This window comes from Trachymyrmex septentrionalis, unplaced genomic scaffold, assembly GCF_001594115.1.
Source record: "Trachymyrmex septentrionalis isolate Tsep2-gDNA-1 unplaced genomic scaffold, Tsep1.0 scaffold14, whole genome shotgun sequence".
NCBI classification, from domain to species: domain Eukaryota; kingdom Metazoa; phylum Arthropoda; class Insecta; order Hymenoptera; family Formicidae; genus Trachymyrmex; species Trachymyrmex septentrionalis.
In genome coordinates, this window is record NW_017304543.1 from 4,094,715 (window position 1) to 4,107,037 (window position 12,323).

The window sequence follows — 12,323 nt, forward strand, 5'->3', positions numbered from 1 at the left end:
TATATTTATATATACATTTCATTTGCTATTGGGAGTACAAATTAGTTCGGTCCGTTTTTTTGTGTTCAAAAAACATGCATTTATTTCAAAACAAAATGAATGAACAGGTTAATTAAAATATTGTCCATCGCTGACTATTACTACCTTGTTTTTGAATTATTCCCATGGCTCTCAATCGTACAGAAACGGCTTGTTGAGTTACTCCCAATGATTCTGCAAGCTCCTCTTGCGTTTGACTCTGATCTTCTTCAAGTAATGCCTCTAATTCTTGGTCTTCGAATTTTTTTGGCTGTCCAGAGCGAGGGTTGTCTTCAACGCTGAAATTTCCATCCTTGAAACGCCGAAACCATTCCCTACATGATTTATCAGTTGGAGCAGTGTCACCATAAACTTCGACAAGCATTCGATGGGCTTCAGCTGCACTTTTCTTCCAATTAAAGGAGAAAATTAAAACCTCCCGCAAATGCTGCTTGGTTAACACAAAATTCGACATTTCAAACACAGTAAAAATCAAGGTTTTTGTATGAAACTCAAAGCGATATAAACTGAATATTATTAGCAGATGTCTAAGGTTTCTGAAACCGCCAAAATCAGTTGTCACTATGAACCAGCTGGAACAGTTGGAGCCATCTTTTAAAAACGGACCGAACTAATTTGTATTCCCAACTAGCAATATCTTCATGAAAAGTAAAACAACCTAAATTGATTTACAGAAGAGTGAAATGAAATTTACATTAAAATTGGGCATTCTTAAAGTATCAGTAAATTCGCTATAGTAATACCAATATGTTTGAATATAATGCAGAATAATTACATAAGAATACTTCCGGGCTTAGATTTGTAATATTTTCAGTAATAGTTTATTGTATATAAATCAGGTATATATATAAAATAAACTTATAAAGATTGTATACACTTAAATTACGCGGCATCGCTGTCGATCAGAACCGCCAGACTCTTCATTTACGACACGGCGGTCTTAGGTATTCTCGAAGAGAGACTTTGGCGTCGCAAGGCGATCACAACGGTGGAACCGTGATATAAAATAGGATGCACGAAACGTTGCTTAAGAAGGAATGTAACATGAATTAAACATCCTAGAATCTTCGATATCACTCCGTGATATCAGGCCATTGACGATATCGAGAAGCTATATCGTTAAAAACGCAAGATAATACCAATGATATTGCAAAATCGAATAATTTGCAATGATCGAATCCAGAGAACGTTTCTAGAACAATCGTGATCTAGAATAATCAAGATTTTCAAGGTTCCTGATATATTTACTGTAACTATATTTAATTTAATTATAACGACTCACGTGAAAATGTACATAATAAAATCTAAAATATAAATCGTATGGTACAAATTGCGCAAATTTCTATTGTCGTTAGTCGTCGCTAAAATTTACGTGATCGTCTGAATGTTTCGATCCTCGAGATCCGTCTTATCGTTACTCTGAGACTGCTTTTTCTCGAATAAGATTTGTCGATTGTTCGTGTAATTGTTGTAAAACAAAGCACTTGTACAGGCACGTTCAGTGTAAGTACTAATATCAATAGCCTCGCGTAACAAACACTTTAACGTTGTACGTCCACAATTATGTAGTAGAAAAGTTTTCAAGGCTAATTAACAGTCAAAAAAATCGACACAATATACAGTGTGGAGTATATACATATATACGCACATTTCGTATACAATCTATAAACACAATCCTCTTTTTTTCTCTCTTTCACACGTAATACGAGGCACATGCTGTGATATAATCTAGATCTGTCCACTTTCTCTAACGTGATCCAAATTTTTATTTCTCAGGTTCATCGGGATGCTCTGTCTTAATATGATGGGCAAATGTGTACTGCGTCGTGAAGCGTTTCTTGCAATACGGGCACTGATATGGCATCACGGGATGTGCAGATCTCAAATGCGCCACGGCTAATTCTCTCAACACGAATGGTGATTGGCATACACCACATCGATACCTAAAAATAAATGCGCCGCATAGAGAATTAGATTTTCCAGAATAAGACAGAAAATTTTTCAAAGCTCAAAATATATCACATTACCCGTTACTAGTTTTAATGAGAGTCCGTTTAAGAGGCGGAGGTGTACCCTGCTCGTTAATTTCAACCTTTGGCTCGATAGGAGATATATATTCCAGGGTTTCCGGACGCAATTTTGGCATCGGTTCGTCGTCTGCTTCGACTTTAATTTCGTGTGTCTGCACCTAGAACGTAATGTAGTCACACAATATAGGTCGTCACTGGACATGTAGTTGAAGTCGTGCAGTATATCATTTGTTACGTACTGTACTGCCGCGCATGTACTCGGCGTGCATTTTCATGTGAGCGTTTCGTGACTGCGAGCTTGCGAAGGTCGCGTCACATTTGGAGCACTTGTGTGTCTTATTGCCAACATGAAGCGACGTCTTTAGCCGAGACTTCTTTTCAGCGACTTTCTTTTCAAGTTGTGCTGCATTCCTGCATATATGAGTGAGCAGCGATACTTCTTTGAAAAAGATTTTATTACACTTTGCACAGTGATAGGTTTTAACCACCGTGTGTGTTTTTTGCTGCGCCTTATCCACTAATGATTTGTTGTAAACAGCGGATGTATACAGTGAGGCATTATCAAGTGTTTGACGTTTATGACTAGCCTATTAATCAAGAGATAGTCCGTGTTTAAAGAAATGTAATGACAATGAATGGCTAACGATATGTAACAACAGTCTTGCCGGAAAATTTACCTCGTGCTTTAATAACTGCGATTGTTCCTTAAACGATTTTTTACATATGTTACACGTGTAACTCTTATGAAACTCTGAGTGTGTCTCAAGGTGCGTTAACATTGTCGTATGATCGCTGAACCATTGTGAGCAAATGCCACATCTCGCCACGTTTTTATTTCCACCAGAAATGCGTTTCGTTACAGATTCGTCATCTACTGGGACATCGTTCTTCTCCATTATCTATGAATAAAAAGGATAATAATTTAAATGAAGAATTAAAGAGAAATATTCTGATTCAATTGTTCAGTCTGTATATTTTTCCTGTCAAAGCAGCGCTTTGCTACTTTGAGCAATCCTACATTCCATTTGCATTTATAATTAATATTATATCTTGTTTTGTTTGTTATGTATGTATTTGTAAGATTTTAAAAAATTAGAGAATAATATCAAATATATAATTTTATTATAACTATATTGTAAAAGAAAAAAAATTTTAATGGAAAAATATTATTTCACTGTGTCAACAAGTATGCAGAAATAAATACAAATTTCCAAAATGATAAATACGAATTCAAATCACTTTGTTGTGAGCTAAGTAAATTCATAATTAGAGGAAAAGATTTCAAACCTCGAAATAAGTTTTCTTGATACTGCGAAATTTAGCTTCCCTTGCTTCCCTCTCAGCATTTAAGGCTTCCTCTTGCTCGACTGCTGACAAGACTGATGACATCATTGGCTGTTCATTATGCTCGGTTATTCTATGCCCAGCTAAGCGTATAAGAAGTCCGAATGACCGACCGCAAATGTCGCATTTATGCTTCTTCGGTTCATGAGTGCGCATGTGATTCGATAATGCGCTCTGTTGGGTGCAAATCTGCAATAATAGACAATACAAAAATCAATAGAGGATGCGAAGCACGTAGAATTTCCATATAAAAACATAAATGCGACTTTATACCTTCCCACAAGTGGGACACTTGAGAGATCTTTCACAGTACTGTTCATCTCGTTTAATTTCTCTAATTCGTTCCGGTATCTTTGTAATCATAAATTCTGAAGATGGTAACTTCTGAGACATCGCCGAGTTTGTTTGATGTAACTGAACATGTTTTTGATAAGATTCTACTGTAGGGAAGAATCTAAAAACAAAATACACGCATATATACAAATATACGCATATATGTTTAAAAAATTTAGAAAGAAACAATTTACGAGGCGAATATATCTCTCGATGTCGCAAATTACCTATTGCATAACGAACACCGCGTATTGCTTCCATCAGTCAATTCAGCTAAATGATCGCGCAGTCTGTGTTGCTTCAGCATTTCCCATCTTACGAACTGCCGGTCACACTGATCACAGTCGTTCAAGTTTTCTGTGAAATCCATCTTGACCTTCAAATGGCTATTAGCTTCGTGTTTGGCTAAGATTTCAACAGATTCGAAGGACACGGAGCACTTTCTACAAGTATATACACGCGGGCAGTGTAATTGCATATGCGTCATTAGACTGTCCTTTGTTCTGAAAATTACAAATTTTTGTCACCAAATGAATCCACAGTAATCTCGAAAATGTTGCAGAAATATGCGGCGAGTATACTCACTTGTAATAATTATTACAGGGTGCACACCACCATTCGGAAGTTAACTTTGTTCCAGGTTGTAGGTTCTGGTGATTATTCATTGTTAAATTACCAGTCAACACTTGTTCCAAAATACTGGTTCGTTTTTCTTCTTTCTTGATTTGACAGTTTGATTTAGGAGCTTTTGTTCCTTCCATATCAGGTATAAGGACAGATTCCACTTTTGTCTGTATATCCATATCAAACATTTCTGACAGTTTACGCTTCTTATTTAGCGGTTCGCAAGTGGCGGTTTCGATACTGAAAATTGCATCTGTATTCATCTCCTTGATCTCTACCTCGCAGGGTAATTCAGACAAAGTTTCCATGCAGGTATTTTGAAAATGATCCTGATTGGCTTGATTAATCGGCGTCGCTAGATCATCAAATGGCATGACAATTGATAAAGGAACCAACGGCGGTGGAGCTCTAGACTTTTCCTTGCAGAGTTGAACCTGGCATTGGAAATGGCAACAATTAGAAAGGAAATCTCTGTTCAAATTGATTATCTACGCAATTCTTTTTATATTTACTATGTTGCTATTCTTTTAAGAGACTAAATATAGATAATCGACAAGTATCATTCTATCTTTATTATTCACTGAATGCCAAGGATGGAAACGACGTTCGTTAATTGTGTCTCTTAAAAGAAGTCATTGATAAGACATTTGCGATTATGTTTCCTAAGGCAGATTATTTATTCAACAAACCTGACATGGATCCGACGAGTTCATCATCGCATCGAGGAATATCTGAGCAGACTCCATCTGTTCGCACTTGAGCAACACGGTATGCATACTCCTGTAGACATTTATGCAAAACTCTCTGAACTGATAGACATCGTCCAGTCTAGCTGCGCAAAACTGACAGATCTGCTTCGGCAACGGATCGGTCTTGTACACAAGTACGGGCAGGCAAGCGCGCAGCTTCTGCACCACTCTACGTTGCAGACCCTCGTCGCCAAAGATTGGCAGCATCTCGTTCCTCTCTTCCGAGCACAGCCGACAGACCTTGTCCCACATGACCCTGTCTGCGGTCATCGCTGTGTAGAGATTCGCGTTCATCGTAGGGAGGAAATGCGTTCTCGACCTGTCTCGCTCGCCCGTAGTCAAGACCCAAGATACGAATCCACGAATTAGGTTAGCCGACGAACCGCACCATGCGCGACGCTGGCACGGCCGGGACGCGTTGGCGCAGGCATACCCTGCCGACAGTGCCGACGTTCGCGCGGATGGCTCGATAATACTGGGGACTCGGGGAAGACACGAGGAAACGCGCACCTGTTCCGGAGGAATCGACTTCGCTCTCACCTTCCTCTTCACTTCGCGCGCAGAGAACCCTCAGTCTTCGCACGAAGTGAACGCACGAAGTTGCGAACCGGTTCCCCCTTCGCTCGCCGTTCACCGATGTCCCTCGGACATTCCGCCCCGGAGGTAGGCAAAGTCCTGCAAAGTCGTCGTTAGCACTCTCGAGGCGGTTTACATCAGTGCTCGCCATGCGCCATGCGGACGCCAAGTCGCGAACTCTACAACTCTTCAGCAACTCTCTTCTCAAATCTTCTCCGTTACTTCCACCCGTTTCTCTCTCTCTTTCTTCTCTCGTCACCGCTTAGGCTTCAATTACTCCGAATCCTACTCGAATCGGTCGAATCAGAGAATAGAGTCGCGCGGAGCGAGACCTGGCTTTGCCTGGCCCAACAGGACGCAGGACCACGCGGCGGAGCTGGGAGGAGTGAGTGAGAAAGCACAGCCAGACTCGGCTAAATGGGACGCTTCGATCTTACAACGACCGTTTTGGGCTCGTGACGTCAACCGCGATGATCGAGACGAGGCAGAATCCTCGTGTGATTTCCTCGAATTGGCCTCTATAACCCAAGAATGCGACCTTCATCTGTCTTCTTCCGGAATTGTGACACTTCCGGATTTTGTATTTATTTACCTTCCTCACAGACCACTCTCGAGATTTCGTTTCGTCATTAACATTTTCTCAGGGCTGTGTTCAGATTCCTATCATTCAGGCATCGCTTTATCCTTGTTGTTCATCGAGTGTGAATTGAACAAGGATAAAGTGATACCTGAGGAGCACTTGGATGAGACTTCGAACGCATCCCAGCGTATGAAATTTGTCTGGGAAATTTAAAGATCTTTTAGCTTTGTTCGATTTTTTTCATTCAAGTCTATTCTTTTCAGCCGAACTTCTTGCATGGTTCATCTTTCCTTTTTCTTCATATGTTGGAGAAAAAAAAGAGGAAAGATGAATAGTGCAAGAGTTCAGCTAAAAGGAATAGACTTCAGTATGGCGAGATTTTAAAAGCAGTTGTTAAAATTCGAAGGCATGATTAAGGCTTCAAGGAATAGAAAAGGATACTATATACTTTTATACTGTTATCTTTTATAATCTCTATTTTTAATAAAATTTATTGCACTGATTGATCGAACTTTTTTTTTTTAGTATAAACTTTATTTCTTTCAACATAACGGACTAATAATAAAAGCGAGTGCACTGCTTAAAATTGCAGTGATTTACAGTATCTGTCTTTGATCGAATATTTGTTGTACAAAACGACATAATTTCGATGAAGGTACATAATACTTCTCTGACATATTTCACCACTTCTGTTAGATATTTTCATAGTTAAACCTGACACTCACAAACCGCGCAGATATATCATATAAAAAAAGAAATTAATTCGTAGAAAAATTTAAGAAATAAACTTACTAAAACCGAATCGCTAATTGTTTATATAACTAACATATATAATATAGTATATAAATATACATAACTAGATATACATAACTATAATTATATTTTTCTGTTCAATAAACAACAGATTTCTTGCACAAGCCCTTGCTAAAGCAGTAAAATGAATTTGTTATATTATTCCAGCGGTTTAGCGTCAAGTAGTAACTTCAGTAATATTGCCTTAAAATAAATGTTATATCCTTTAAGAAATTATTTTCGCTGTAATAATAGCAACGCAAAATATGACGAAATTAATCGATTTATCGAGCTAGTATCTAATGATTTGACGTTACGTTACTGCATATTGTATATGCGACTTGCACGCTTTCCAAAATACGCGCTTGCATATAAAAAAATAAATCCGCTGTGTAAGCCGATTTTTTTTGCTTTATATCAGATACATACGAGTCGCGTATATATAGAATTTATAATATAAATTTATATAATATTATGTAGATATGAATATATATATATATATATGTAATATACAAATATAATTTATAATATAAATTTTACACATCACTAAGCACTTATTGACACGCTTATTATTGACAAAGAATATCTATCAAAGTAATTCCGTCATCTCATTGATTTATTTACTGACAAAAACAATTGTAGGGAAAGAACTACTCTGACTTTAAAGAAATTACTTTAATTAAAAGGAGAGATCTTTAGCAACGCATAAGATCGTAACAATAATGCGTCTTAACACAGACGTCTGGAACAATTTCAAAATTTTTATTGAGCAAAATAGATGACATACATTTTTAATTATATATCTCAATATTATCTTTAAGTTCTTATTTAATTTCTAGCTGTATACAGAAGCTTGTACAGATACACTGGATTAAGTAGACATTCTTGGCATTAGATTTTTTCCTCAATATATATTAAACTAATTTCTCATAAAAATATAACGTGTTATTTCAAGCACGCGTCTTTTATATGACGTATATATCATGTATTATGTAATCTTAATTTATCATTTAATAGAAAGTCTATTTGTTAAAATAAAAAGAGTTGGAGATAATAATTTTATGTATGTTAGATAAAATTAAGATAAAAGTTTATAAGATTTTATGATGTACCCGTTTTTTTGGTTAGATAATTCAAAACACACAAAAAGCTCAACATATCTTCACTTTGCTGGGATTTTACATCTTATTTGAAATCTTATGAACTTTCACATACAACAATTCGCGCACTTCGAGCGAAGCATTAATTAAATTTTTATCTTCGGTTACTCGTCTTTTACTGTCTGTGTTTCAGCGTGACGTATGCTGTTCAGATCTGTGAAGAAATTTCTTACGATTTGTTACTTTAAATTATACGATACGGAGTTAAAGCAAGAGAAATGGAAATTAACAGCGAGAAAATTATGACAGGTGTGTGTGTCAGAAAATAGCGGGAAGACCTTTTTTTATGTTCTGTATAAATGTTATGTTACACTGTACATATTCTTTACAATTTTACAACAGCAGGCCAACGAGCGAGTTTAGCCACATTATACACGCAGATAACTATTCACAACCGAATGAGGAGACAAGTCTAAAGCTTAATCAATAAAAAACTAGTAACAGAAATCAACGAATTATTTTACGCTGCTCCAGATTCACTCCTGATTTTCAATTCATAAAATAAATTTTTCATTTCGTTCACGATCGATTTGTCTACAAAGGAATTCATATAGTTTTCGACATATCGATCCTTCCATTTTGTGTAATTAAAATTTTTCTAAATATTCGTTTTTTTTTTAAATTTATCTACTTACTTTTATTGACGGAATAAATATATTTTTCTCTCTTTTTTTTTTGTTTGTTAAGCGAATGCTTCGAAACATTTAATGGCAGAAAACAGGAGCAGTTGGCGCATTTCTTGAATGCCTGTATTATAATTGTGCCACATTTATACGATGTAATATTTACGTATAGACTTAAGTGATTATCTTTGTGATATCTTGTATATATATTTTTTATAAATATATCAAAGGATAAAGCGCATGTCTTAACGACATATCTCTTTCCGATGTGAACGAATATTATTTATACAGTTTCACTAGCATCTTTACTATCTCGCTGGCACAGCTGGCATTTTCTCAAGAAAGTCCTGCTCGATTACAGTCTCCAGTTGCGTGTTATTTATCGGCACGTACGTGTCGCACGAAGCGCGACTAAGGCTCGAGAAGAAATGATGCAAATCTTGCAAAGAGCGAACGTTATTCGACGTTAGTAGAAGCTCTCCTGGCTTTCTTTTGGGCGGTGGACCTTCTGGCTTGAACTGTAAAAAGAGATCGGTACCAATTTTACAAAAAATAAAAAAGGAAAATTCCTGTTTAATACATGATGAGGGAGTAATATAAAACAATACGTAAAGAAATGAAAAATTACGTCTGTAGCGCTAAATATTACACAACACTACTCGACTCGAAATCGCTTAGCTGCTGAATTGGCTTAGCTGCAAAAATGAATGTGTATATATATGCTTTTGCTTTCTCACGTTCTAAAATAAAATAAGTATTTCAGTATTGCTGACAGCGTTTGTACACTAAGTTTCTGTAATTTTGAATCTCGTGATACATATACTAATTATAGCAAACGTGAGATTTGGATAACTATTAATTTAATAGAAATTTTCATTTTTTTTTTAAATGATTAACTAATGATACTACTAATAACAAAGAAATTAATTAAGAATTTTTTCGTAACGTAATAACAGCAACGTCTTTAAACGGAACCGATATAAGAGTAGGGTCACAGTGATAATTGAGACTACTTATACAGTTTAATCTTAAGAGTGTACATCAAGTTTGTCGATCCTCCGTGCAGAAACGATCATAGCGATGGCCTGGCTGAAAATCTTATTTTATTACATTTTGTGCACTGTAATAGTTGTTACTGCACGTGAGTATCAAAGCAATATGATTATTTAAAAGATTCACATTTCTCTCTTTTAAAAGAAAAATATAGGCTCATGTAATGATGCTTTCTTTCAATTTTCTTCTTGCATATTCTATTACTTTCTTTTGTTTATACGGGATATTTAAATTTATAATTTAAAAATTAAATTGTACTTTGACAATTGAAAGAAAAATCAATTCTTAGAATCTTAGAATTGATAAAAAAAAGATAAAATTTAAAAAAGTGTTAGTGAAGCAATTCATTTATTCATTTTTTTTTTGTTTATGGTAATCATATTCTGAATGCTCTTGATATAATTGAATATGATTTTAATGTAAGTTAATTGACATTAATTATGAGAACAAATATATATTAATGAAGAGATAGCTACAAATAGAATAGCCTTTCTTACGAAGTTAATTTAATCAATTCCATCTCCTCTTAAACGAGAAAGTTATTTAATTTTTTTGTTCTTAAATTAAGTCTTTTAAACATGAGACAAATAAAAAGTATTAAACAAGAAACGCGATTCATAAAACATCGCATAATAATCTATTTCATTTTTTAATATTTATTTAATTAAATAAATAAAAATAATTAATTTTATTCATACTTTACTAATGTGCGTATTCAATTAATAAATATTACGATAACTTAATTATTGTAATTATCACAGAATACATGGGTGACTATAACGATTTTGATTTCTATGAAGATTTATCAACGGACCGCTCGAAAAGTTTCAATAAAGAATACAACAGTATCGGACAAGATGATTTTTACGTTGCAAACGATTTCGATGACACAGAGAATCAAGACGGCACGTATCCTAGTTCAAATTACGTTTTTAGAAACAGTATCGATTCTTTTGAGAGGAGTCCCTTCGATAAGCAGTTTAACTGGTACAAACTGTCTGAAAAAGTTTATAGATACACCAAGCACCGAATTCCCGGATATGATTACGACGAATTTGATTACATGCGTTCGAGGAAGATTCAAGAATGCGACGACAAATCGGTTTGGACGCATTGTCTTTGCCAATTCACATGTTCGAAGCCGGATGAAGTGGATTGTTACACACCGTGCAGAAGTGGATGTGAATGCAAGGAAGAGTACGTTTTTGACGAGAAAGCACAAAGATGCCTGTTACCCGAGGAATGTTCGACAGAAGATTACAATTACAATTATTAAATTATATATTCTCATTTCTTAACATTCATTAAATTACTCTTATGCTACTCAACTGTGCCGAATAATTTATCATGTCACGAAAGCAAGATCAATCGCAGTAACTCACCTTACTGTCCATCAATTTCGCTATTCTTGTAATATGCGGCACAAAATCTGAGGATAAGTTGTTGTTATCTGTACAACCTGCCGCTGCGTCTCCGACGAACGCCCACTTATACCTGTAAACGGGATAATATAGATAATCTTAGACTGAAATAAACGTAGCTTCAAAATTTTTCTCTTTCCGCTTACATCTGAAACTGTGGTAATCTGTGCGCGGGCAACAGCAACGCGAGATCTAGCAGCTTAGCAGCGGCCAGCTGCAATTGCAACCAGTGAGGATGTCCGTGTGCTTGCAGTCCGTTGCTGGCGTTAACAGCCCATGACGAGTCCAGAGCCGATAATAATTTGATGTGCGAACTGCGTGCAGAGAAATACAAATAATGTGTCATCTAATATATTGCTAGCGGATGACAAAGTGCAAAAATTTTTTTGGAACCATAATTTGATATTCACAAGATGTGAATAATACGCAATTTCCCTGCAGAGGTCAATCAACAAGATACAAGATATTAGTAATACCCTTTGACATTCATGTTCGACACAGTGATGTAAATTTTATCCTCCCAGGTTCTTTTAAATATATTTGTATCTATAGCCAAGTACTTTTTTCTTAGCAAATACTTGCATCTAGTCTTTTGAGTATTTATTTATTTTTGAAGTATTCAAAACATATTCTTATCATACATTTTTATACTCAAAATTGATAGTTTGTGTAACGTAAAAATAATTTTGGTACGATATGAAAATGACTTTTGTGCGCATTGTGAATTTATTTTAAACGTTATATTTTCAAGTGTTAAAACTAAAGTATCTTTTACATCACTGTACTCGAGTTTCCTTACAACATTAACAGTATGCATACGCGTGCGGTATGTACGTCGGATATGCATTGGATGGACCATTGAGTTACCTGCTATGACGACTGCCGTCCCAACACCATTCAAGTTATGGAGGCACCACAAATCCCATCAAATCGCGAAGATGCCGAAACAGAGTCAAAACAGTACGATATTAGATAGTATCCATGTTAGTAGGGGGGGGG

The 12,323-nt window shown here is 35.8% G+C and overlaps 3 protein-coding genes across 8 annotated transcripts in view; 1 reads left to right on the forward strand and 2 right to left on the reverse strand.

Annotated features, from left to right (window-relative positions):
- Positions 1 to 1,224: 1,224 nt before the first annotated feature.
- Positions 1,225 to 6,477, reverse strand: LOC108745647 (zinc finger protein Xfin-like). Of its 2 annotated transcripts, XM_018481942.1 has the most exons (10): positions 6,424 to 6,477; positions 5,060 to 6,355; positions 4,332 to 4,804; positions 3,974 to 4,249; positions 3,687 to 3,867; positions 3,357 to 3,602; positions 2,747 to 2,968; positions 2,309 to 2,656; positions 2,067 to 2,227; positions 1,805 to 1,982 (listed from the first exon to the last, which is right to left on the reverse strand). In XM_018481942.1, exons 2-10 carry the CDS (start codon positions 5,411 to 5,413, stop codon positions 1,805 to 1,807), a joined length of 2,439 nt encoding a protein of 812 aa, XP_018337444.1. In that variant the 5' UTR covers positions 5,414 to 6,355; positions 6,424 to 6,477. The 2 variants fall into 2 exon arrangements, with proteins under 2 accessions (XP_018337445.1, XP_018337444.1); XM_018481943.1 differs by lacking the exon at positions 6,424 to 6,477 and having other exon boundaries at positions 1,225 to 1,982; positions 5,060 to 5,413.
- Positions 6,478 to 8,857: 2,380 nt separating this feature from the next.
- Positions 8,858 to 12,323, reverse strand: part of LOC108745595 (protein dopey-1 homolog) — a 14,235-nt gene continuing 10,769 nt past the window's right edge. For 2 of the 4 annotated variants that reach the window (XM_018481840.1, XM_018481842.1), the window contains 4 exons: positions 12,192 to 12,203; positions 11,471 to 11,638; positions 11,286 to 11,397; positions 8,858 to 9,368 (listed from right to left, as the gene is read on the reverse strand). In XM_018481840.1, coding sequence (XP_018337342.1) covers positions 9,159 to 9,368; positions 11,286 to 11,397; positions 11,471 to 11,638; positions 12,192 to 12,203 — 502 coding nt within the window. In that variant the 3' untranslated portion in view covers positions 8,858 to 9,158. The remainder of the gene's footprint in view (positions 9,369 to 11,285; positions 11,398 to 11,470; positions 11,639 to 12,191; positions 12,204 to 12,323) is intronic. The other 2 variants (XM_018481844.1, XM_018481841.1) reach the window with 1 other exon arrangement.
- LOC108745596 lies at positions 9,621 to 11,267 on the forward strand. Of its 2 annotated transcripts, XM_018481845.1 has the most exons (3): positions 9,621 to 9,687; positions 9,807 to 9,991; positions 10,665 to 11,267. In XM_018481845.1, the coding sequence occupies exons 2-3, from the start codon at positions 9,931 to 9,933 to the stop codon at positions 11,177 to 11,179; spliced, it is 576 nt and encodes a 191-aa protein (XP_018337347.1). In that variant the 5' UTR covers positions 9,621 to 9,687; positions 9,807 to 9,930; the 3' UTR covers positions 11,180 to 11,267. The 2 variants fall into 2 exon arrangements, with proteins under 2 accessions (XP_018337347.1, XP_018337348.1); XM_018481846.1 differs by having other exon boundaries at positions 9,621 to 9,991; positions 10,704 to 11,267.